Source organism: Larimichthys crocea, chromosome VI, assembly GCF_000972845.2.
Source record: "Larimichthys crocea isolate SSNF chromosome VI, L_crocea_2.0, whole genome shotgun sequence".
NCBI classification, from domain to species: Eukaryota; Metazoa; Chordata; class Actinopteri; family Sciaenidae; genus Larimichthys; species Larimichthys crocea.
Genome location: NC_040016.1, coordinates 3,050,851 through 3,078,654, shown reverse-complemented (window position 1 = coordinate 3,078,654; position 27,804 = coordinate 3,050,851). Strand labels below are relative to the sequence as shown.

General features: G+C 37.5%; 1 protein-coding gene across 7 annotated transcripts in view; it reads right to left on the bottom strand.

Annotated features, from left to right (window-relative positions):
• Positions 1–27,804, bottom strand: part of slc2a9l2 (solute carrier family 2 member 9, like 2) — a 122,785-nt gene that overhangs the window by 81,907 nt on the left and 13,074 nt on the right. For all 7 annotated transcript variants that reach the window (XM_027279023.1, XM_027279017.1, XM_027279018.1 and 4 more), the window contains 4 exons: positions 24,349–24,509; positions 19,154–19,278; positions 17,502–17,647; positions 6,613–6,745 (listed from right to left, as the gene is read on the bottom strand). In XM_027279023.1, coding sequence (XP_027134824.1) covers positions 6,613–6,745; positions 17,502–17,647; positions 19,154–19,278; positions 24,349–24,509 — 565 coding nt within the window. The remainder of the gene's footprint in view (positions 1–6,612; positions 6,746–17,501; positions 17,648–19,153; positions 19,279–24,348; positions 24,510–27,804) is intronic.

Genomic DNA, 27,804 nt, shown 5'->3' with positions numbered 1-27,804 from the left:
ATTTAGCCCCGCTTCCCAACAACCTAGCATTACAAGGTTGAGCCTGCTTCAGTTCGAGTAGCGTAATGATGAACACTGTTTGGAGTGGGTCCTAGTTCTGTTTTTATAGACTATTGTGAAAAATGTGAAGAATTTGTTCATGTTTAATGGGAATGAAATGCAGTCAACACTTTTTGCAAAAACAGATAGACACCATGAGTTTGATGAGAACAGTGAATCTAAATTGAATTCAGTTGTTTGTCAAAAAGAAAATGTCACTGGGTGCCTGTAAGTTCAGGCGAAATTTTTGTCCTGTCATGTTTTCAATTTAAATGCTTCCTCCGGGATACATAATTCATCAGTTATTTTACTGAAATGCCGATGACACTCTGTCTGCCAATGAGTTGTATTTATTGGCCACAGACACCAATAATCCATATCATCTAATATTTATGGCAAATTTCATGATGAAAATGCTGACTTTTTCAAACCCTCTGCAAGAAAACCTATTCTTGTCTCAATCAGAGGGGAAAACAAGGTTCAAACCAGAAACACACACGTTATATTTGTATGTGCACAGGTGTCGAGGTTTCTAGTTTCTTCTCATTCGCAGCTTGGCCAGCTGAAGGTCATTTTAACCTGTGCTACTTGAATGCGATGGACTAGAGGGAATAAGTGAGTGTAGAGACATGTCCCTCCCTATAATCCCTTCTCCTGTAAAGGTGACTCCCTGGGTTATGGGAAGTCGAGGTGGAAACAGGTTAAGGACATGACCCGGAATAACAAGTCTCTTCACACCAACAGAGAGTAAAAGCAGGTCATTAGGATGCGGGAGCTGGCTGATACTGATGTGACTATGGTCCAAGGACTGACATTTGTATGGCATGAAGACTGTGTGTGTCTGTGTACATGTGAGCCCCATTGAAGCTACAGTACACTTGTCAGGATTCTGATATTTTAAGTGTCAGAAAATACAAAAGACAGTTAAAATACAAGTCAAAGTAAAAGCCTGAAACTCATTAGTGTGCCACAACAGAATGTCCTTTTGTCTAAAATATTATTCATGAGATGGACATGTACAGAGGTGATATACATCACATGATGTGGCATAACTGTGTGCAAGTGCAGTACTCAGCAGCAGCATGTTAGATATTTCACCTTTCTAGTGGCCCTTTGAGTGTCATCAAATGTGCGAAACAAGCACCTCCACCACCTCATTACTGCTGTGAAGTACACAGAAGTCTCATGTTTTTTATTCCTAAGATGAAATCAGATGCTGATTTCAGCAGCTGATGTTTCTAACTCTAACCCCCGGAACATGAACAAGAGAACACCGCCAGCTATAGTTTGTAAAATGCTTTGTAAAACTGAAGCTTGATTTGATCACGGCATAAATTCAGACTCTTGTAAACATGAGACAACAGCCATCATGCTGTTACTAGAATAAGGTGCCCACCATGAGATCTTTCGTCAATGTAATTATAATCCAAATTAGTGCATGGAAATGAGTATTCATGTTTCTGTCCCTGCTGGTAGAAAATATGGGAAGATGATTTAATCCCGAGCCATACTGGGGCTGTCAATGTCAATGGCTTGACTTGATGTTTATATGATGGTGGTGGGATGTGCAACAGTGGCATTGTCCCCATGGAGGAGACCCATTTCATTTTCTCTGCAGGTTGACAGCAGGACTTTATGTCACTATTGTGGCTTCAGCACTCACAGTGTTACATTAACAGCCTGACAGACTGTTTGAGAAAAAGATTCTGTTATTGTGGGAACAGAAACCCTTTTTTGAAGCAGTTGGCTGTCTCAAAGGGACTGCATAGAGGGTTATCATGGAGGCATTGTTGCTTAAATGTACAGGTTATGATGGGCTTATTCTATATATTTTTTCATTGTTAACAAGTTTCACAAGGTAACCAAAATAAAGGATGTACAGTACAGTCTGCCTCACAATGGTTCCAGACTATACAGCAGTTTCCCTATTCTGTCTGTGGCTCATTAGCCCATTAGATCCTAGTTGATGGTGTTATTGTTTTATTAAAATAAAAAAGGATATTGCTTCATGTTTAAAAAGGCTGAATAATTTCCTAAAGCAGCTGGGCACAGTAGATTTGGGTTAATGTTACTCACATGAGAGTAAATTGTGTATTTGTTGGGAACTACACAGACATGCAAGAAGCAAATAGACACCTTCATTCAAATTCAAATTAAAGGTGTCTATTTACTTCTTGCATGTCTGTGTATTTTCACCTAAGGATTAATAAACTTCATAAATACATATTATGCACTGATAAGTTGTTATGCTTATACCTGTGATTTGGGATTGACAGTCATTTTCATGGTAAGGAATAAACATGTAAACCAGTGGTATAGCGTCGCTTATTAATTTGTTTTTTGATGGAAATGTCCCACACCGATCATAAGTGTCAATATTGCAACCGATCCAGGCTTATTTAAAAGATATGAAAATATAAACTCCAATCTTTTCCTCCTTGTCTTTACTGTCTTTTGTCCACTTCAGCCTGCTAGTGAAGCACAGCGCTTCTCTCCTTTTACACAGACAGTGACAGCATTTCACTCGCTATGACAGGCCAAAATTAAACTTGGCTGTTGTCTGGTTAAAGAGCTCTCTACTTAGTCAGACCTTCCTTTTTTGTCATGGAAAACCCTTCATGCTGTAACAATCTGTACAATCAAAAGAGGGACTACAGATCTATTCTCCCAGTTAATCTATCATTCATATCATTTCAACAATTCAGGCTAAAAACATTTTTAACAGGACTTTCAGGCAATCAGGCTCAGAATCAGTTAGTTTGTGAAAAATAAGGGTTTTTACTCATGGGATTTGTTACTAACAGTCTTATGCTTTAATTGAGCCTGCCTATTGAGTACCATATGATGACTTTTAAAAAGTGTTTCTACAAATGCGTAAAAGTGATAGACCATATAGCATCAGTAAGATTATTTGACGAATGGAGTGAAAGGGAAAAAAGTGTCAAGCAAACTTATTTGCAGGGAGTCCAATATGTCTGAACTCGTACACAAACCGCAAGCCAAAAAAGTAATAAAACTGCTGGATTCAATCTCACGCCTTACTGTAAGTCAGAGACCAGTGACCTTGGCAACACTGTGATATTGTGACAACAACAACTGCAGAGAAAAGATAAAAAGATAAAAAAAAACAAGCACATACTGAAATGCTTGATCTTGGCACAATAAAAAGTAAATTTGTGCTTGGTATTCATTGGTAAGCTAGTGCTGGAAAAAGTAAATTTGTGCTTGGTATTCATTGGTAAGCTAGTGCTGGAAAAAAAAGAGATACACTCAGAAAATTCTGAATGCACTATAGTCAAGGCAAACACAAAATTGAGTGCAGTTTGGCAATCACTCTGACAGCCTTTAGTATACAAAGCTATCTCATCCTTACCCTCTGTAACCTTTAAATGGAGGGCAGGACCACTGCAGATATGCGACATGACAAGAGGCGAGATGGGGTGCAAGAGAACATACTGTTCCTGTCTGACACTGTATGATGATAATAGGACACTACAGGGCCACCCCTAAAGATTTGTATGTGCTGACAGCAATTCCTCAACGGCAGCACTGTAACACAAGCCAAAAACATGGATCTGGAGCACTGTTCACACTCATGCCAGCAAATTGTTGGCTGGCAGTAGTTGGGAGGACGTGGGGAAGAGCTTGGGCAGGATGTCCTTTCACCAACCACATCTGTTTCTCAAGGAGCCTTGCACACAGCCAGTCTTTGTCACCAGTCGTCTACTGCTGGTAACTGGTAACACATCTTTTCAACCACTGTGTTAACACAAGACAGTAAGTTTAGCATTTAAATAGATTCAGATTAATGAGCATAACTTTTATTATGGTTGTCAACGTGTGGTTGTTTTCTTAAGTTTTCTACTTGCTCAGTTCTCTTTGAGCAAGACTCAAGGTTGAATTTTTTTATTTGGTGGGCACAGCTATAAACAAATTAGACAGAATGCAAAACGAGAAAGTGCGCTAATAAAGTACTCCTTTTCAAAGAGACACCATTAAAGGTATTTATCATGAAACGCATTAAAAAGAAAAGGTAAAACACCTTTCCAATATGCATAAATACTGTATGTCTGAACTAAATTTACATCTTACCAAGACTTTAAATACATGCAATATATTTTTTTATTTCATTTGTATTCGTTTGATGTGGACAATCACACACAGATGAGATAATTTGTAAGATGTGATATGTATTCCAACATTACGAAAAGAATGGCCGCCCCCTCATTTATCTGAATAGGACGACAACTGTAAGAACCAGAATTGATTTTTTCTTTTCTTATTTTCTAATCTAATCTGTCAAAACGCACATTCCTGATAGATTTCTTTGTAACACAAACACCATATTTCTACGGTTTATGACAGAGACATTCTGACAAAAGACAAAAAAAATTGCAGTTACTCCATGGAGCATTATACAACAGCTGTTTTGTCCAGCTTCTTTGTATAGTAGTTCCACGTCTAAAGCTTTGAGGGGATCTTTTGGTTGATGTTTTAATCTGCAGTCATCTACAATTATTATGCAAAGCTGCTAAATAATTGCAGATGTGATCATTTTCCACAGTCGTAAACAGTGTCTCATTGTATTATAAACTGCTTATTACTTCAAACTCAGCGATCTGTTGCTTAAATTGGACTTTGCCAATCCTATTTCATGTCTAAGTGGTATCTGAAGCAATTGTCCTACCAATGCAGACATTTCTTTGTTTTAACACAGAGCTGTTTTTAGACCAAACACCTACATCATCATAACATCTATCATGTTTCTACTCCTACACAAAACAATGTTGGACTAAGTTTGGTCCAATTTTCTGATTTCTACTACATGGACATTGCCCTCAAGCTGAGTAAATCACATTTTCCTCATTAATTCAGTTTGGTACAGTATATTCTGTGCCAAAACCTGCTCTGTGAGGGAGACCTGTTGCAAAGCATTATGTATTATTCTTGATTCTTCTCATTATGTTTCTGTCAGATATCGTTAATAGGTTATTCTCTTCAAATGAATTAGACAAGTGGAGAGACACCACCAAGGTATCATAATGTCTCACATGCTCTTGTGACAGTTTAATCAATTATAACTACATGTCATGAAGTTGAAATAAATGTTTCTTATTTGTGTTAATGTTGTTTTACCACTGGCGAGCAAGTTTCCCTTATATGTATGCATTTTTTGTAACATTGTCAGAAAATTACATCATGTCAGGAGCAAGTCAAACCAAATCATCTGATTTATTTGCTAAAATAATCAGTACTGAAGAGTAAAATTCATGGCTGAACTGTGCTGAACTTGTGTACAGATCTCACAACACAACACAAACAACCAAACCTTCCTATCCATAACAGATAGACACAGACATCAAAAAAACGCATCACCCAGGAGACAAAACTGATCAAAGTCTTATCTGACGTCACATTTTTCTACATGCATCATTTACACATGCAGATTGAGCCTTGCCTCTACCCCATGCTGTTTCTTCTGGTATCACAGCATTTTAACGTTAAACAGGATCATACTCAAGTTACTCCGATGAAGTCTCTGCAATCTAAAAACGTTTGTTGGGCGAGAGGATGCAAGAGAGCAACTTACAGTACAGTAGTTTAAGGCATGATTACACTTAGGCTCCAAAATAATGGGGTTTGGGAGAGGTTATCATCCCTTGATATTTATGAATTATGGTTATGCTTATCTCCCACATTCACCACTGCTATACATCCATAAATTAAAAAAGGGCACTTTAGAACATCTTTATCTTTTTCCAATATTAAAGAATTAGGTGATGTAGTACTTGTAATGAAACACTGCCTAACTGCTAATTGCAAACTTGGCATAAATGTAATGGTACCATTTGCCAAAATGTACACAAATATGTGCTAAAAACAGGTCTCTGAAGAGAATACCTATTTTCACACCATTCTACACTGAGCTGTTGAAAAGAAAAAAGAAAAGCAGGACATGCAGCTGTTCTGGATGAAAAAACGTAGTGATCCACTTTAACATACAAGGACATCATTCTGGAAGGGGTTTAGATTACAGAAGGACTAGTGAGTTCACTGAAGACAGTAAGTAATTGTGGCTGTAATTATTACTGGGAGGGAATGAAAAACTGCATACATGCTCAGTACTGGATTAAAATCATTAATTAGAGCAGATAATAGCAAACCCTCTCCATGAGACAGTATATCCAGTCTGAATGTGGCTTTTTTTCCCTTTCTTTATTGCCTGACATTTGAAATGTAATATGGCTGCTGAATGCGATTCAGAATGCAAGGATATTTTGTGTTTAAAGTTAAGAACGTTTTGTTCTGTTAATTAAAAAAACGGTTCACATACTGTGAAGAGTTTGCACACTGAATCTCTCTGAACCAAAGCAATGGTAATCTGTGCAGTGGTGCAGTGACATGTTTACCCTTATAGAAACATTTGTTAAGCTCCAGAAGTGTGTGGATTTGATTTTTGGGGGAGAGAGCTGCTCTCAAAATACAATAAGCACAACTGTATTTCTGACATATTCTGCTGACGTGCTCGAGTGAAAGGGGTGGCACATGTGCTTCTGTTAGTGTATGCAGTACCTCTTTCTGCTCCTGCCTCATCTCTCCTCTCCATCAGCAGGTAGCGAGGACTCTCAGGGAGGAAGGGTAGCACACACAGCTGCAGCATTGCTGGCAACGCCAGGAAGGCAAACAGGTAGTTCCACCTGGACTCCTGCAGTCAAAATATAAACCAAAGAAGCACATCAAAGCTTCAGACATGGAACTACTGTATGAAGAAGTTCCAAATAAATGCATGTTATAGCTGTGTACAAAAGGCTTATGGCAATGCTTTCAATGTGAAAGTTGAGTATAAGATGTGATGCATTTCTTCAGCTGTGAATAAATGATTAGTTTTACATTCAAGGTTATCCTTACTGTCCGACTAGGAGAAATTAGTTATGCAGCAAAGGTTCACTTTATGACACTATGCTAAATATGTAAATGGAGAATTTATGAAATGTCAAGCAATTTAAAGGTCCATTGTGTAAGATTTATGGGGTCTATTTGGAATATAATATGCATATCTAAGTTTCCATTAGTATATAATCACCTGAAAATAAGAATCATTATGTTTTTGTTACCTTACAATGAGCCTTTATATTTGCAGTGAGTCTACAGTCTACACTTCACACTGTCTCTAGATAGGGACACATTTAGTGAACATCATAGTTTCTTCTTCAAGCTAAGAAGAAGAGGGTGAGGCGAGGTGGTTCAACAACTACACCATTACAGCAGATACCACTAAATCCTACACACTGGTCCCTTAAAAGGAATATGGTAAATAAAAATACACCAGAAAGAATAGTAAATTTGTTGTTTTGTCTTTATATCCCAACAGATAAAATATTACAAAATCATATTTCTTGTTAGGTTACTCTCTCTTTCTCTCTGTACTATGGTAGCTATATTGTAGAATAATGTATGGTGTGTTTACTCAGGTCAGATAGTGGAGCACTGCACAGAGTTCAAACCAGACACGGTGAAGCAGCATTTAGCAGTTATGCTGCTCACAACTGGAACAAACTACCAGCAGGACTGAAATCAGCCCCAACTCTTAGCACTTTTAAATCCAGGTTAAAAACTTTTCTCTTTTCACGTGCTTATGGCTGAGCTCTTTTAAAGAATTTTTTATCATAATCCTGTGATTTGTTTAATGTTTTAAATTGTTTTTAAATTTGCTGTTTTAATGATTTTAAATGACATTCTGATGTTTTTAATTACATTTTCTTCTCTTTTTTTTTCATTTTTAATTTTAATTTTTATTTTAATTTCTATTGCTTGTCTTAATGTCCAGTGTTTTCCTTGCCTCTGTAAAGCACTATGAATTGCCTTGTGTACAAATTGTGCTATACAAATAAACTTGCCTTGCCTTGCCTTGCCTTTACAACAGGGCAACAAAGAGTTATTTTTAACTGACATCTCCTTGTCTTTTAGGAGACTTAGTTGAAGGGCATTCCTGCCTTAAAACTTGAAAGTTGAGTTGGCTGTTCTCCCAGTCAGTGTCACAAGAGGTGAAATGCAGAATAATCAGCTGATTAGGAGGCGTTATAGTAAGAATCTATTAGATCAACCATCTTAGGCATGAAGGAAACCGTGTTCTTTGTTTCTGTATCCCAGGCAGCTCCATTATACAGGAGTGTGAAAATAGACTGCACTGATGCAGAGAAGACAAATAGCTAAACGCAAGCGCATTCAATGGGATGCTGTTAGTCATCTAGGCTATCTTAGTACCATTATGCAGTGATTTCTTCACACAAAACCTGGTAGATTTATGGAAGAGGATATTAAAGATCATGGTATTTTCAATAGAGTGCTCTGCAGCAGCAACAACAACAACAACAACAAAGAGCACTTGAAAGTGAAAGTCTTTCAAGATAACCTTGGATTTATCATTCCTTAATATACAGATTGCTAGATTATTACTTTAAAATGTTGTTAGTTCCCACAGAAAAGCCTTTGTGCTTAATATCTTCAGCCTCTATTATATATGATACAAACATATTTCTTGAACACTGTGTATTCACCATCCATTCTGAAACCATGTAAGGACCAGTCTGTGGTCATGATGGGCTGTGGTCACTGACCTGACATCACACAGTCACTACTAATGGTGTGTCACACACCATAAAGGATCTCTGACCAACACACTGCAACAACACACTGACCTGACATACTATAAGTTCACATGTCTGACAAAACATCGCCCTTAGGATGCACAGCTCCATCTATCGGCAAAGCTTCACAAGAGATACTTGTAGTTATGCAGATGCAAATGTGGAAAGGAGGTGCCATTTGGAGAGAAAATGTCAGCTCTCAACTCATAAGATGTCTGTTGGGGATCAGTTGTCTAACCTTTACTAGGTGGAAGAAATTCCTTGTCTTTTTTTAAAAATGTAATTAATAAATGTATTCAGCCTAAGCTGTAAATTAACTGCAGAGTTATATAGTCTGTAGCCCCTCGCCACCAAAATGTCAATACACTTGAGGAGAGAAATATGTGCTGTAGTAGATACACCTTCCAACAATGTAGAAAGAATGTAATTAAAAGGTTTAATTTAAAGCCCTATGATTAGAATTTGTTGTTGTTGTTGGCCACTTGGGGTCAGCAGAAAAATCTATAAACATAACACTGTCATCCTATAAAGTTGATGGCAAATGAGTTGCTTATTGACACATGCAGCAACAACATTATAATCATGTCAAGTCATGTTTCTGTCCTTTTCTATCAATTTAAACTCAATAATCACTCTCTTTTAGTTCTGTCTCTATCAACACCTCATTAACGTTTTTCTGCCGACTACTAAAACCAGGCTTGATGAAAGCGGTGAAAAGGAACCAAAGCATTTCAGTTCTGGGTCATAAAATCAAACCAAAAGAATTGTATAGCGTACAAAAGGAACAATTAAGCATCATAGGTCCTAAGAAATATACTCCAATAATCTGGAGAGATGGGTTAACTGTCTCTATGTGGACCTTCATGTCTATTACTGAGCTCTAAAAATACAGAAAAATATATATAAAGGCAACACTTTTTTTTTCTTCAATTTTTTATGAGTTGGAGGAAAGGATAAAAACGTGCAGTGCAATCTTGAAAAAGAAAACTGAACTATTGCTATTTCACAGAGGGCTACAGATACATATTTTTTTGACCACAATGACAAAGTCATAAATTGCCTTCTGATTGGCTTGTACCTATTGTCTTAATTTAAATATCAGGGTAAGCTAATTCCACCTTTCAGAGTTGTCTTATATTGTTAACAGTCCAAGACACGTCGTAGTCATGCTGTTTGTTCAGCATATCAACATGCCTGTCAGGTGTATGGATTATCTCAGCAAAGGAGAGGTACTCGTGTACACAGAGTGTAATACATTTGTGCACAAAATCTTTAGTGTGCATAAAAAAAGATATTTTACTTCAACTCATGAAAAATGGGAACAAAAACAAAAGTGTTTTATTTTGTATTAATTATTTACCCTAAACTCACTAATTAGTTACATTTGATTTAAAAAACACACTGACTGATAAAGTGTTTCTATGTTTTTCTGACCTTCAAGGTAAACTGTAAATGTAAGCATGCTGGTGAGCTCTGGGTCATTCTATTGCATCTGAAAATAATCTGGAAAGTGGGCGATTTAATTCATGGTCGGCAAGCACTGATTTCTGTGGTCCGTAATATATTACAAGAAAAATTTTTCTGGTATGATATAAGACAGGTCACTGATGTTGGCTCCTATCGCAAACTGATTTCAGGTATGTCAGGCATGTTTTAGAAAAACAAAAAAAAGTTTTACAGCATGCAGGTTTGGTATATGGAGAACACTGACCAAAGGTGGTCCAACATCCACACATGACGCCTACAGTAATAGATTAGACTGTGACTATTAGGGGTATACATAGAAAACCACACTTTAATTGGTAATTGCAGGGCAACTGAAGAATAATAATTTGTAGGTGCAGAACATCATGTACCTTGCGTACATGTACTTCTTTGCTACATGCACACACACAACCTCATGGTGACTTCAAATAGTTGTTTTTAACCAGGGCAAGCTTCATGAGCTAGGCAGTTTCCTTCTGGGCACAGATCCTATCATCCCCTGTGATAAAACAAATCACAGCTCAGAATTCTCTGCTATAACCTGGAGTAATACTCGTTTACAGTAAACTAAACAAAGAAGAGAAAGGGTTTATTGCTGTGTTCCAACAGCTTTGCAGTTTTTCCTCTCAATTATCTCCTCTGAGAATGCAGAAGCTGCAGGCTGAACATTGTCGTCCTGTGATGGTACAAAAGCAGAGCATGAAACACATCTTTGTTGTCTTGAGCTCAGAGAAACGCACCAGAGAAGAATGCTTTTTGTGGAGTGCCGGCTGTTGTTTCAGGTGGACCACCACGAAGCCAGTGAGGTGATTAGTGTGAACAGGTAACATCTCACACAGAACTAATGGAAATGTCAGGTGGCCAACGTATGTGATGTATTCAATTACACTAATGTTATCTGTGCCAGATGCCAGACCATCCCCAAAGCTGCTCTGTGCTAATCTTTGCTAAGTTTGGTTCAGGCAGCAACAGATCATTAAAATCTTTATTTCCACAATGGATGGTGAGATTTAATTAGCTGTCATTCACTGTCTGACTGGCTAGAGACTCATGCATGATGGATTAGAGAAAAAAACACAAGGTGACCTAATATTTATATTTAAATTCTCTGTTATCCTGGAAGATTAATTAAGTAGTAAGTAAATAAGAACATATTTATCATTCCAGCGATGCATATGGCATGCCAAATGATTTGAAACTAAAAATAAAATCTGCACAGATAGCGACTCAGTTAGGCGAGGGGACTGTTTTCCCTTTATACTTTTTTCTGGTCATGGGGCAGCCGGGTGAAAGATAAACATTTCTCCTGAGTTATTGTAGGTCTGTAAATACGATAAACACAACAACCCTTCCAGATTTATTCTCACAAAATGAAAATCTTGTTGGTAAAAATCTCACGTCAACAGAATCTAAGCCTCTGGAATACTGTATAGGTGGAAATCTGCCAGGATCAGAAAAAAGCCCATCAACCCTCTGCCTGTAGCTGTTTGTAATGAATGTCACCTCCTCTGGGAACTTATTTTCCTGATGCTCTGTCAGAGGAGTGAATTGACGGTTGGCATCTTCAGGTGTGCACTATCCCTTTCCTAAAATATCAAAGCTCCTTATTGGTATTACCTAATGAATAAAGCAATCTATCTATCTATCTATCTATCTATCTATCTATCTATCTATCTATCTATCTATCTATCTATCTTTTTAGCATGAAGGACAAAATTAAGGTGACTATATGCATGCAAGTCGCTATCTAGAGCTGGTCCATAGTTTGTCCATTCTAGGCTACTGTAGAAACATGGTAGTTTAACAAGGTGGACTCAAGCTCATTCTATGGGAACAATAAAATAGGATGTTATACATTGTTAGGAAGGAGGCGCTCGTAGTGATGAGCCTACAGACAGCTCCCACAGACTTTATGGACCAGTGAGATTAGGCTCAACATAGCTGTCTGGCGCAATTCCATCTATTGCGCTAGAACACAATGCATGGTGCAAGAGAGGAGAGGAGTGCATGCCAGGCATGCAGTACTATAGTGAAACAATGTTTTGTGTTTCTAGCAATGCAACTCATTGCTTGTCGCTGTATTCCCCAAAGGATCTCTAAAAATTCTATGTGCATTACCTGCTCAGCATCAAAAAGCACAGTGACAGACACAGTTAGCAACTAGCAACAATGACTGACTGAATCTTTAGCAGAAAGTCAAGCTGACCACAGTACAGAATGAATTACAAATTGCAAGTGTATCAGCTGGTCTTCAAAACTTGCAAACACCATAGGCATTGCATATGCTGTACAATTAAGAGTCATGAGTGTAAACCACTGAATGCCCAACTCCTGCGTACTATACAGTTAAACTGCAAGCTGAAAGCACATACACAGTACCTAAAGGAAAATGTCAAAGTCATTTACTGTCTGATACCTCGTGTGACAACCATCTAAAGTGAATTGCTGCACTACAGTGACAATCCCCACTTATAACTATCCATTGATTTTCTTTGCCCCTGAAGCCAGCAAACAGCAAGTGTGATGGGGGATATAGAGTAAGATAAAGGCCCATTAAAGCGACCGAATCTAACCTTACAGTTGCAAGGTCCTTTTGAGGCCTGGCTGATGAGTTTAGTGTCTCAGGAGAATTCATTGGTTAAAAGCGTGTTCCTGTTTCAATGCTGGAATAAACATGTATTCCTGCTGGAGAAGGTCAGGGACTAAGCATTAAGGTTAGAGTAATTACCATTTGTCAAAGCTTATCACCATTTTGCACCCCACAACAAGTGAAATCTTAGACCAGCTGCCATTAACAGAAGCCTCCACTGAGGGAAAACCTGTTTGAGTCTCATAACCAAATGCCAGCAAAGACCATGATAGCATTACCATGAAATGTGACATATGTCAGTGAAGCTCTTGTCAGATGACAAGGAAAGGCCTGTCCTGAAGGGTGTCACAGAGGTGATGTGAATACATAACAGTGACTACGTGAAGACAACTCCATATGATATTTATGAAGGTGGTCTGCAGGTCAAAATGATGGATGGGACAAACCAATACATATAAATTAAAAATGAGTACCTGCTTGCTCGAAGCTTGGACACACTGCACATGTGTAAATGTCAGTGTAAAGCGACAGTGGAAGAAAATAGAAGAGGAGAATCAAATCAAATCTTCTGAAAATAAAAGCAAGAAAGAGGGAATTCACGGCTCAAGAGATACATCAGGTTCCAAACAGTATTGATTTTTTTCCCCTTCATTTTACTTGGAGTAAGTTGAAGTGAAAATAGAAAATGATATATGCAATAATACATTTGGTTTGGAAAATTGTGACTTTCTATTTTTCAAGGGTCAAACATCGAAGTTAGGTGGCTTTAAAGCTGCCAGTCAATTTTGCCATTGAATTAGATACAATGGTGAATCATGAAAAAGAAATAGAGAAGCAACAGAAAACAGATTACTAACAACAATACCCAAGCCTTGACTTACAAAAGGTATTGTGCTATAAAATGTATGTAAAACGGAGCTTCATCCAAAATTCACTGGCTTAGAAATATTTGCTGGTCTTTAATTACCATTGTTGGAATGAAAGCAAATGCACAGCTGGAAATATGCAGATATTATAGCACGAGGGTATAAGCCCCAAACAAAAAAGGATGTGGATGAAGTCCAGTTGTTTGCTTTGAAGTATGTTATCATATGCTAACGATTACCCAGACAAATACAGATGCTGTACAATCCCATGCCATCTTGTCACAGTGGGTATGCAGAAACAGCTGTTGCTGTGGTTCAAGTACCGGCTTTCTAAATCCCATTCACACAATTCACCATGCATCGAGAAGAATATATGTACTCACTACAAAGGGATTATATCCTCGTTCATTTTTATGATAAAATGGTCTTCTTGAACAAAAGAAGCAGTTCTAATTTTAGGTGCTGCAGTGAGTTTTGTCAGATTTAACATAACTGTAATCCACCAACTATTACAGACACATTTTTTATCTGGTACTTTCTTGGCATGAGCAGAGTCCTTGTGTCTACTATTTTTACAATTATGATGACAAAAATGATATTGCTATATTAAATTGCTATATTAAATTGCTATATTAGCCAAATCTGTCATGTCCCCTCTCTCTCTCTCTCGTGCCTTTCCTTTCTATCTCTGATCGTCACTGTTCATTAAAGACATAAAAGATAGCAACATTAACTAATAAAAGAAATTCAGAAAGCGTTCATAGTTATAGTATGTATATTTATCACTGAGTTTAACAGGCACAAATAGCTCCCAAACTGCAGTCTCCTGACCTTTTCCTTTATCTGTTGGTTTCACAGCCTCATGTTAAAGGACAGAAACCGCCTAAACAGTATTGTTAGAATCTGTCACTGGAGTTCAGCAAAAGGATTTCAATTCATTTTGTAACCAACAAATCCACCGTAAAACATCAAATATTTTGGCTTCTTCTGAAAACAGAAAAAAATGTATATGTGAATTTTCTCTATTGCCATCAGGGCGGCGTTGCACCTTACCTGCTTGTAAAACCAACCGATGCTCTAAATTGTTCTTTTCCTCACAGATCCAATTGCTAAATGCTCTGTAGTCATGTTCTTAAACCATTGTCACTGTTTTTTTTAAATCATTTTTTAACTGGTCTTACCTGTTTGTTTGTTTTTAAACTATTTGTAATATTGTCTTTTTGTAGTTTATTCATCAGTTATTTATTGACTCTTCCACATTTAGCTCCCTTGTATCATTTATCTGTATGTTTGTATGTTGCTGTGTTTCTGTCTGTGTAAAGCTGCTCCAAACAAATTGCCCCCAGTGGCATTAATACATTTCTTTTAAATTTAAATTTAAATTTGAATTTGAATCAGTGCTCACTAGCTGTTTGTGTGGTTTTGTTTTCCAACACAATGTATGTATGCATACATTTGGCCTAACCTGAGAGGATCAGCAACAGAAATACAAAGTCATCCTCGTATATTAATTCACATTAGAGGTTAGAGGAAATGCATTCAGTCATTATTTTTTTAACATAGTGCCAAAATTAAACAGTGAGCTAAAGTGAGCAGAATGTGCCAGGAGAGTGCTTTATATCATTGGCTTTCTATGCACATTAACAAAATTTGGCATTCAAAACATAGACCTATGTGCTGTAGGTGCGTGTCTGCTTTCAGCTCTAAAAGATAAACTGGAAATCTAGCCCATGAACAATCAAGTGTAAAGTTTAAGACAGCGTCCAAAAATGGCGATGCCTTAGCAGTGGGGCAAGTCACCAAGGCTGTGTATGGTGGCCATTAAGGTAAGAATAAAGAAATATGACACTCATACATATATGGAATGTCATTTAAATCACTATGAAATAGATAAATAAAAAAATAAATATGGCTATCAAATAAATCCTGAAATAGATATATAGTATATAAATGAAACAGGAGTAGTAGTCCTTTTATTTCCCGTATTTGTTTCATACATTTATTTCTGTCTGTTATATTCAAATGAATGGGGTGTGATTATCTAACAGAGCAGCAGGACTGAGTACATCATTCAAGGCTAATGGAAGCTAGTTTGACAACAGGGAATACAGTACCGAGGTAGTTTTCTTGCCAGGTTTGGCTCCTGCTATCCTGCTCTGCTGCTGCTGAGACTAACTACTGCTAACTGCCATCCATCTATTTATCCATTAGCCATACGCGCTTATCTACCAGAGGTTCACAGGGGGGAGGCTATAGCCGATCCCAGCTGACACTGGGTATACTGTGGACAGGTCAGCAGTCAATCACAGGGCTGACTAATAGAAACAGACAAATACCTACAAGCAATTTAGAGACACCAATTAACCTAACCTTCATGTTTTCTGGTCACGTACTGAAACCTCTCTGTAATGGCATCTTCCATAAATTCAGTCATATTTAAAACTGGTTGAAATTGTAACTTTAATAATAGTAATAAACACTTACACATAGATGTTCTAGTCCAAGGTAACAGTATTGTATTCATTGTCTAGAATAACTATTAAGATAAAGATGCAAACATAGGAACCTTAATTAGTTTAAGTGGTATTCCATCGAGGCCTAAGCTTTTAAAGAGTTGAGTGGTAAGGACATGTCAGTCACTCACATATAGATTTTTCTATATGACAGCCATTAATAAGTGCTACTCCTTGTACCTATTGTCACCAATAAGCCTATACTTTGTTGTACTGCTTACTGCTGTTCTTTAAAGAGATGTGTTTTTCTGTCTTGTTGAACTGTAATAATTAACAGTGACCTCACTGAAAGGTTTGCTGTTTTTATATTTGGCTGATAAAAGTACTCTCTAAAGATCTGTGTAGCCTCAGTGAAATCCTTGTGTTTTCAAAGTCATTGATTTAGGTTAATAAGGTTATAATTTGAATGTACTTTAAACTTATAATTATAACTTTGTTGATTCGAGTGATCATCTTAAAGGAAACCAGAAAGCAGTCTGGTTGTCTCGTTTAGTCGCTAAAATATAGTTTTTTAGTTGTTCGCTTTGCAAACATTACATCACAACACAAGATCTATTGAGGCCATTCAAGTTTTAATAGCATTGTTACCCTCCTCTGTCAATTTTATTATCTAAGACTGCACCATGGTCAGATATCTGTGTTTCCTTTTTCTATGTTATGCCACACATTTGCGGAGGAGTATTGGAATTCAATTCAGCAATTCAATATTCAGATAAGACTTGTGTTGCACCGAAACCCAGGAATAATAAGCACTGCAATATGCTGAAAAATATTTCTGGTGGGGATGCAGTGTCTTAACAATGTACTTTTTTTCTGTTAGACAGATGTAAAAACCATCCAATGGTGTTTGATTGCTTCAACACTTCTGCTGCTTATTAAATGAAATGAATCCCTTTTATATTATTAAAAGGAAGAAAAAAAAACCATCTGGGAATTCATCAGAAATCTCATTCTGTGTTTTATGTTTGACATTGCAGAGTGGTATGGAAAAATCACTTTCAAATGGACTCAACACATCAAAGTCATGGCAGGTTTATATTTAAAAAACTTCTGTACAATAAGTAACATCCCTACGAATGGAGTACTAGGGCCACATTTAAATAAAATAAAAAAAATGGAATTAATTATGAGATTAAAGTTGTTATTAAATAGGGCGAGAATTAACTACGAGATTAAAGTCGCCATATTTGATAACGACTTTAATCTCATAATGAATTCTCGCCATATTTAATAACGACTTTATTCTCATAATTAATTCCAAAAAAAAAACAATTTTATTTAAATGTGTCCCTAATACTCCGTCGTACATCCCAGATACTATTTTTATATTTTCCTATCGTCTACCATCTCTAACACTGACCTGACCCAGCAGCTCGGGCAGCCCGAGCACTTGACCTGTAAACACTCCCAAGCAGATCAGGATGGAGTTGAATTGGCCAATAGAACCTCTGATATGTCTTGGCGTAATCTCTCCAAGGTACATGGGAAGCACACTGAGAGCGATACCTGTCAGGAACAAACAATATATAACATGTTTAACACTACATAGGGAATGACACTGACACCTCTTTTTAAAGGTATAAACACCAATAACACCAAAACCACTGGCCATATATGAGCAGGGCTGTGATACCAGGAGAAAATATCCCTTCATGTTTGTTTAATCCTCAGCCTCCAGCAGCCTGTAAACATGTATATGGATTGTTTCTGAATTCTTGTTTCCGCACTATTTTCCCCAAAAATATATAAGACGAGAGAAAACAGCCTAAAACCTGCACTGACAGTATTCAACATGCAGAAACTTTTGAGAAATGCTGGTGTCTTTAGCTGTGTGACAGTGTTATGGGCACATAAATGGCCAACAGTGATATAAGGTTTAATCCTCACACAGCTTTATGAACAAATCAATATCCATGCTTAAGAAACTGTAAACAAGTAATGATACTCTGCAGTGAATAAGTAAATAAGTCGTTGATGCTGACATAGATATTGTTCCTGAACCCATTTTTACCTAACTAATCCAGGCAAATAAAACATTAGCCAGCTCAAAATATCTTTTGATCAAAGAACAATCAAAACTGTGATCAGCACTCATACGATGGACTAGTGTGCAATGTTGGCTGCCAAAGTGTAGCACCAAACAAAGTTATTTAGATCTCACAAGCCACTCTTCATCATAATTATGGGTTATAAGTGCACAAAGTAACAATAAGGTTACAATTAGGTTTACATCAACATTAAAACCACAGACTTACTTCAGGAAGTAGGTAGGAGTTAAGCACTACTCAGACTTTAAAAAATAAAAAGTACATGCACTTGCACTTGAGCAATTTCCCTAAAATGTGGGTCTGCAGTATAACATAACCCAAAATGACAGGGATGAATGAGCACTGCTGTTAAGCTCTTCCACCATGACTGAGGACATGCATTCAGAATGGAAAGTCAGACCTGTAGTCAAAGTCTTCCTGTTTACTGATCATCAGTGCATTCAAGTTTGCCAAGACAACTGTCCTTGAAATCTGCCAATTCCCATATATTTTTCTTTCTTTTCCTTGTTGTGTGTTTACTAGCCTATGTAATCTTTAGGGTTTGCAAGTTTATAATTTCTCTTCACTTACAAATGAAACAAACTAATTAATTAAAATAAAACTAATTTAAAGCTACAGATGAAAAATGAACATCTGTTTTTATTAAGTTGACAATGTTTCTCTGAGGCAATGTTCAGCAACTTTATTTCTTTGGAGGCTCTTATGTCTGTTATGTCGTGATCCAAACTAAATGCTTATATTGAATTCAGTGTTGTGATAAAGAGGGCTAAACAACTTCGAGTTTTGTGAAATTTAATATGCAGCATTCATAGACACAAGAATAATGTTACCCACCCACACAATTAGATGTTTTACAGTCAGGCTATACTTGACTTAAATGTGTACTTCTAAATGTTCTATTAATACACTGATAATTCTCTTTAGTAGTGTGGTCCACACTACAGAAAATAAATGAAACACTTACCAGAATCTACCCCAATTATGAACCGGCCAATGATGAGCATCTCAAAAGATTTTGCTTTCTCGCCCAGAGCCAGCAGCAGAGCAGCTATTACAGCAAAGATGTTATTAAACAGCAAGGTTCCCTTTCTAAAATGAAAAAAGAGACATGTATATATATATATCAAGGTTATAAATTTGCAACCTGGCCAAATGTCAGACTGTTAGTCAATACAAGGCAATAAGCATTGCAATATACACAGTATATGTACAGCAACAGAGATTGATGCACCTATCTGTATCGACGTAAAGATCTGAGTTCCAGAGAAGCAGATTCAAAAGCAGATGCAATGAGAAATTATCACTTGTAATGAGTCCTTTGCGGAGGGTAATGTAATGAAGGTGTGTAGAGTTTTAGTTTATTTTGTAACTCGTTCCAGGCACTTGCAGCAACAAACCAGAATGAGATTTATTTGTGATATTACATTCAAATAGCAAAACGAATCAAAGCTAGTTATTCATCTCCTAAAACATTTCAGGTGTTTTGAGCAAGACGTGAGAGTGTTCTAAAGAGACTTTATAAAAAAGATTAATTAAGACTGGTATTCATGGCTTCAAAAGGATTAAGAGTGGATGTGTACTATTCTCCAAAGAGGCTGCTCATGACTGGTCAAGCTTTTTGGGGCTTTATGTCTAAGGAAAACGGACTCAGGCATGATCACTTATATATAAATATGACAGGTCTATATATATAAATATATAAATATATCAGGTCAGTAGAATTATACCATTAATCATGATATGGGTGTAATGTCACCTTCAGCACACTATTGATGTATCATGGGGTTTTCAGAGGGCCTAAAGGCCAGACTGATTTCCTCCTCCTCACACAAGACTCCTAAACTAATGATGCATTTAGACAGCCTTCAGTCACTCAACATCAAACATTTACTACAAAGATATTGCTCTCAAATGACTGACATAGGGTAAATACCAAAGGGTGACTGAGAAAATACACAGTCCAGTCCAGTACGTATGTGGAACGACTGAGCAGTGTGCCAGGTTAATAATGAACGTAGGCATGTATGTTCCATTGCCTTACATGCCCTGTCCTTCACAAGAACAAAAAAACAGTGTTTAGGATTGGCTTTCATATTAACTCCTTGCAGTGCCTTTTGACCTACAGTACATTGACGCTAAGCTTATAAGCCTTAAATTTCCCTCTGAAACCTTTCAAAGATAGGACATCTTGTTTGTTCTTTGGTAAGATCACTTTATCTCCTACACATAACGTCACAATTATCACAAAGTATTAAGAGGCAAAAAGAACTGTGTGAGCTGTTTTCAATGTGTCAGTCTCCAAAATGCCTGTTGATTTACACTGCAGCAGAAAATAGAATGTCAATGTGCACGTAGACTAGTTATTACTAAGACTGATGCCGGTTGCACAAAATGAAACTAGTTTATCTACTGTGCCTAACTGTGATTTGTCAGTGCACATGACTCCATTTAGAGACTGTAGATTAAACAGATACGTGCTTCCATCAGATGTTTGTGATGAAAGTCAACAGAGTAAAGGAAAGCCCTGCAGTATAAATTTACTAAGAATCACTCATTAATCTTTACTCTTGGCAGAGGACAGCGTGACATGCAATCATTCTTGGCACTAAGGTTACAGTATGCTGTTTCTGGACAGGCATCACCACAACGTCTACATTTTACATTACATTTTGTCATTTAGCTGACGCTTTTATCCAAAGCCACTTACTAAAAAGGAAAACAATGAAGGCACAGACTGACAAGGACATGTTAGTGCAGCACACTACTCACATAAAATCAAGTGACAGTTAGAATAGATACTTGACTGATCCCTCAAGGGGGAAATTCTTTTTTCACTCAAGTTTTTACATGCTTGTTGTGTTCACTGTTGCACAATGCTTTACAAATACAACCAAATGCACACACACACACACAAAGGGCTCATAGACATGCAAATGTGGAGAGAGATAGTGGGTTGATGGGCATCCTGGGAGCAGTTACTGTAGGGGTTTGGGGTTAAGGGAGAACTGGCATCTCTTCAGCTACCAGTCCACCTCCATACTTTGGGCCATGCTGGTTTCCAAACCAAATCCCTACAGATTGAGCTACTGCCAGATTTCTATATGGGAATAGATTTAGCATGTCATGTTGGTAACGCTAGAAGAGGTGGTACGCTCTGGAGAGCTGCGTCTTCAGAAGTTTTTTGAAGTTAGAGAGGAATTGGTAGTGCACTCCACCAACCAACAGACAAGAAGAGTCTGGATTGCCCTGATCCTACGGGTGGCAGGTGCCCCACATTGTTCACTGGAGGAGCGTAATGGTTGGGAGGTAACATATGTCTGTATAAGGGCACTCAAGTAGGTGGGTGCAGAGCAGGAAACTACTTTATGGGTAAGTTTTAGTGATTTGAATTTAATGCAGGGAGCTACTGGTAGCCAGTGGAGCTCAATAAGCAGTGCTCTTTTAGGTTGATTGAAGTATCTCCTCCCAGTGTGATGCACAATGAGTGAACAAGATACCAAACTCCAGAACTCTATGATTTGTTGCAGGATTTACTTTGTTATAAATGAACATTTTTCTCTCTACCATGTATAAATCTCATAAGACTCAGGACTCAGTAAGCAGGATTTTAAACACTGTAATTTTCAGAGAACACATTAATATCTTCAAAAAGTTTCTTTGTTGCAATATTTAGACGTCATGGCTTTTAAAAAGAAAAAAATACCGTAACTTTACTTTTAATGAACCAGTTGGTCACGCTTTGAAATACTTTTCTTTTCGATTGCTCTTTATGTCCTCGTCTGCTAATATATATTCAGTGCTTCTCCCTGACATCTGAATTTCAACCTTTCCAAGTCATTGTGCAAAACTACCAGCTGGCTCACAGATGTCTAGCAGAGAATATGAATGGAGAATGAATTATATGTTTCAGCCTAATCAACACAGTGAAGATTGCCACCTGAGGAATCCAAGGTGAATCTTAAGGGCATCTTAATTTTCTCTCTCTGAATAAAAGCTTAAGTCTTTTCCTGCTCAGAGAGTGACAACCTCATCATTAGTAGATAATTGATTCTTTTGAACATATATTATTTCAGAGAACTAAGGTGAGCTCTGTATAAGAGCCCCTGGAAGGTAGAAGGGCATACATCTCTGTAGCCCTCCACCAAGGCAGTAAAACATAGCATTTTCAAGAAAATCATCATGCTGGCAGCAAGATTGGCTCTAACAGTGGAGAATTAGTTGTCAAGCCACTGCTGCTCAGTCTGAAGGAAGTTATTACAGTTCAGTATATTAATGTCCTTGGAAACTACATTTGACCAACCTTATAACTTTGTCTAGTAACAATCCAAAGAAAGAGGGAAGTATAACCACTACCTGAATTTTCTGATGAGTTGCAATTCATTACATAGGCAAACGTTTTGTTACTAAAAAAAAGTTTTTATAGAGTAACACATAATATTAGGGTTTTTTGAGACTTGTTTGGTCTCATGAATTTCTCTGTACATTAATCTCTATTCTATTAAGAGTTCAACAGTCCATCCATTATATAATGGCTTATTTGCAGGGTCGCAGCTGGCTGGAGCCAATCCGAGCTGACATCGGGCAGGAGGTGGGGTACACTCCCACCTTAAAGGGTGCCACTTTATCACACTCACATTCATTCACTTTCATTCACCTCATGCTCACTTTTGGGAAATTTAAAGACACCAGTTGACCTATTAACCACACACATTCCACACAGAAAGGCCTCTCCTTATTGTTAGGCGACAGTACTAACCACAATGCCGCCAAATTAACACTGAAAACTAATTACCTCATTATGGCTGAGTGGTGTCACAACATCATTCCTGCTCATTCTTCCTATATGCCAATTTAATCACCTTACTCTTCCTACTTGAACCTGCCTGTCTGAAGTCAGAAGATGCCACAGACATCCTACACCACCCTATCCTATCTGCAGAGAAAGAAGAAAGGGAGCTATGTAAGATTGCTCTCCACTGACTACAGTTCAGCATTTAACACCAAAGTCCCCTCCAGGCTGGTCACAATGCTCAAGAACCTGGGACTAAACATGTAGCTGTGTGTGTACAGTAGATCTTTGACTTCCTGGTAGACCCCAGGTGGTGAGTGTTATGGAATTTTCTATCCTTAGGTCACACGAAGTCATGTGTGGGCCTTGAGTTCCTTGGCAGTATTAGTTGTTTGGCTTTGGTTGAGAACAGTAGGTGCCAGTCTATCGCAACACTGTGGTGGTCAGAGTCGAAGAGACCTATTGCTGCCTTCCTACACATAATAGATAGCTGGCCATTGATGTTCCAATCTGCGTAAAAAGACATCTGTGTCTCCAGACTACAATATGTTGACAATAACACCTCATGAGTAAAAACATTCTCTTTGACTAATTCTGGGTGTATAGCATTTGTGGTGTTATCCTGGGGTTTAAAGTCTATCCACCAGGATAAGTTGGGCAGAATGAGAGATTGACTCAGGCACTTCGGTGTCTCTAATTCTCCTTGGCAAAACGTCAATAAATAATACAGCATATAAGACATCAGAGGCTCCTGAACACACTCACCATTGACCTTTTACTTCAGCAATTTCTCCACAACAGTGAGGGTGGGCGGACACACCTCCACATCCACCCTATTCGTTAACATCTAAGCACCCCGCAGCTGTGTTTTGAGTCCCTCGCTGTACACTCTTAACATGGATCTCCTGTAGCTGGTAAAGGCATTAAGCTACTGTTGCATTGTGGTAGAAAGCAATGGGAAATCCATAAAAGCAAACCTACACTACCAAACCCCAATGGGAATACCCCAAGAAGCCACACTGGTTCTTGTGCTGTATAATGGTAAGTGTCTGTATACATTGAGAACTCTTACATTTCTTGCATTGAGCTGAAGGTCACAGTTATTTAAAGACTGTGTGTGAGAGAGAGCAGAGAAAGAGGGTGCATAAAGTATGGAGGATAATAGAATACATTGAGAACTGAGAATCGGACAAGGAAAAGCTGTGTTGAGAGCTGTAAGGAAGGGCTTACAGGCAAAATGTGTAGTATGTCATATAAAAGGATGGTCTTCCCAAGTGTTTAGACAAATATATGATAGGTAGATAGATAGGAAATCTTACACACTGGACCTTTAACAAGACTTGATAATAAGCGCAATTGGTTCATCTCACCTTCCAAGTACTCTGAGGATTAAAGTGACAGCTTGCGCTCCGAGAAGGCCTCCGATAGCAAATATGGACACTGTGACGGACCAGAGAATGGTGACTGTCTCTGCTGAAATAGGCTCTCCATATCTCTCGATCCATGTCTTATTGTAGAAATCTTTAATGTACTGCAATACAAGAGAAACACAGGAGAAAGACAACTTTCAAATTCATCATCATCAATGAAATTGATTCCTGAACATAATAACAATCAGTAGTTCCACTATGAAACACAAGACTGGATCTTGCCACAGAATGTACCGTATTTTCCGGATTATAAGCCGCTACTTTTTTCCCACGCTTTGAACCATGCGGCTTATACAAAGATGCAGCTTTTCTATTGATTTTTCTTCAGCCACCACAGGCCGCTTTAACAGAGAGTGCAAAAACGAGACAGACGGGGAAGTCAGTGCAAAGAAGAACACGCTAGGTTTTATTTAGCACATGCAACACAACACGCACAACGAATTATTAACAGCGAATTATTTTCACACCCTCACCCCCTCATCATGGAAAGCACATGAAGAAGTTCGTATGATGCAGCTTTTAAGTTGAAGGCCATCGATCTGGCCATCAAGGAAGGAAATAGAGCTGCTGCACGTAAGCTTGGCGTTAATGAATCCATGGTGAGCACTTTTACTGCCGTGTTACAGGCACTGTTCGGAAACAATCAGTTCAGGTATATAAATAAACATTTACGGTACAAAATCTTTCTGCGTATCCGGTAAATATCTAATTTCTCAACATGGATATCGGCGGCATATAGTCCGGTGCGGCTTATATATGTAATTTTTTATTTAAAAAAAAAACCAAACAATATTCAGGTGCGCTCTATAGTCCGGAAAATATGGTACATGTCTATTAAAGGTGCCATTGTTAAGATTCTGAAGCATGTTACGTATTAAATATATGTATTACTGAATGAATTGTGTCGTAATTTGCTATGTAAAGGCTAAAAGATGTGAGATTTATACACACAAACGACTCAACGCTAATGCAGTCCACTAATGTCTACAAATAAAAATCGCTAGCTAGCTAATGTAACAAAATACTGTCTACTGTTGATAATGTCAGCTATTGATCTATGATACTAGCTTGTATTAGTTTTGTATTAGACAAATGTTGATTCTAGCCAACAATAAATTAAGTAATGATACAAAGCAAAGGTGTATAACTAATGATTGATTTTTACTACCCAAGAGTGATGCAGGCATGCACTGGCCTAATTAACTGTGATCTGTGACGTAATATTGTGTTTGCAGGGAGCTCATGAAAAAAAAATCCCAATGAATGAACTATCAAACCACTCTTTATCGGTCCTTAGTCCTTATAAACTGAGTGAAAAACTGATGCACATTGGAGAGCATTTCTTCATGCTCCTGATAGTACTCAAAGCACAGGCGTGAGTGATATTTATTGTTTACTAAGGCTCAGGAGGGTTAAGGCTGTCCTTGCAAACCTTAGGCTAAACACCTGCAAATGCCTAATTTTAAAAGGTTTCTACAAAGTATTCATCACTTCTCTCACTCAAAGAATAAGGTTATGCAGAAAATCTTTACATAGTATATAGATTGTAGTACATTGTACTAACCTGTTCAAACAGTACAGACATCCTACACATCAATAGTATAGAAGTTGTGTATAGGTACATTTCAGTGTTGTTTTTAATTCAATAATGATATAATAAAAGCATATAATAAATAAAACATACACAAACACAAACACATGCACATAATGTAAATGCTCTTGAATATGAGGATGAATTGCTACTTGTAATTATCTTTTCTTTGATTCCTCTATGGAGTCTTTGTCGGGTAAGTCAACCACTTAAGGCAAATACAGTTTCTCTAATCACCTGCCCTAACTACAGAAACCAGGTTTCTTACATCCATGGTATAAAACACATTTCACATCACTGATTTTCAAATTATGGTTTTGACTTCTTTTTTCTATAGAGGGCCAGAAGAGACTGCAGACCGATCCTATATTTAATGTCTAAGATCACAAGAGCTACAAGTTTATTAGAATTTAATGCCCATGCATTTTTAACACAATGTTTAATATTCATTGCCCATTGCAGCAACACAACATTTTAATATAGGCTCCCTATTAGATTAGACTAAATGTTAGTTTATAGAGTTAAGGTAATGTGTCGAAATCATTGTGATTTTATTAAAATAATTGAGCACGGGTAGTTTCTGTTTAGTGCTACATTTATTTTGTTTATTCATTGACAGCTGTGTACAGATTGACAGCATAAAGTAGGTTCCCTAATGATTACATTATGGTCTAGTAAGCAAACTGTAAAAGAGTGAAGGTGTTGGTTTATTTATTTTCTATACATATAGCAGCAGTGATGGACCCCTACAGTGATGGAGAGAAGCCAACACTAGCTTAATGACCAGATTGTGTTCCTGGTGAGCAGAATATATGATGGAAAATAAACAACAGGCAACTGCTTGACATATACATAACTGTAAAAGCACAGTAGCAGGGAGAAATAAATTAGAAATAATGTGCCTCTAGATTAGTGGGTTATGCAGATAGAGATTCATGCAAATAAAAGAGTTAAACAAGAGAAGAAATGAGCTTAAATCATGTTTGATCATTTAAAGGTTGCATTGTATAATTAACATTTTTACCAACAGAGCTGAAATGGCTTGTTGATGGAACGTTTAAGCTTCTTAAAGCTTTGTGTTTGGCAATTTTTCAGTCTTACAAAACTTGATTATTCCCATGCACTGATTGCACGTAAATCAAATTGGTAACACTGAAATGTTGGTAAATTTCAAAAAGAATTTTCAGGATCAGTTTTATGATTATATTTTCTACAAATTATTGGAATCTCTACATGTGTTTCCCAAAGCAGTTCTTAAGAGTGAATGCACGCACACATATCATGTAAACATGGTGTGAATACACTTGTACTTCAAAGTAACTTTTCTCATTTAACTGCATGTAGAACAAACTGTATTTTTAAAGTTTAATACTTGGAATAGTTTGATAGTGTGAATTTATAATTAATGTTACTGGAGAGAAGTCAGTATATTTTGATTTACCAGCTGCTCTAGGCAGATGTTTAAGCACATACATGGATTAAAGTTCCGTCATTCAGACTTCACACAGGCGACTTATGAAATTAAGATCGGAGGAGAACAAAAAAATGTTGGCTGCCAATAGTATCATTTACAGTGTGTGGACTTGTTGTGACTGCGTCTCAGAGCTGTGACGTCATTTTGAGACTCGGTTTGTGAAGTTTAGTCAACATGTGAGAACTCGTCTGACACAGAGAGTCTCCTGTTGTGTGCTACATGTGTGAAATAACAACTATAGTGTGGACTCTGATGTGTGTCTGTGTACATAGATTAAAAATTACATTGAAATAACAATAAAGAAAAGTGTGAACAGAACAGCTGTTTAAAG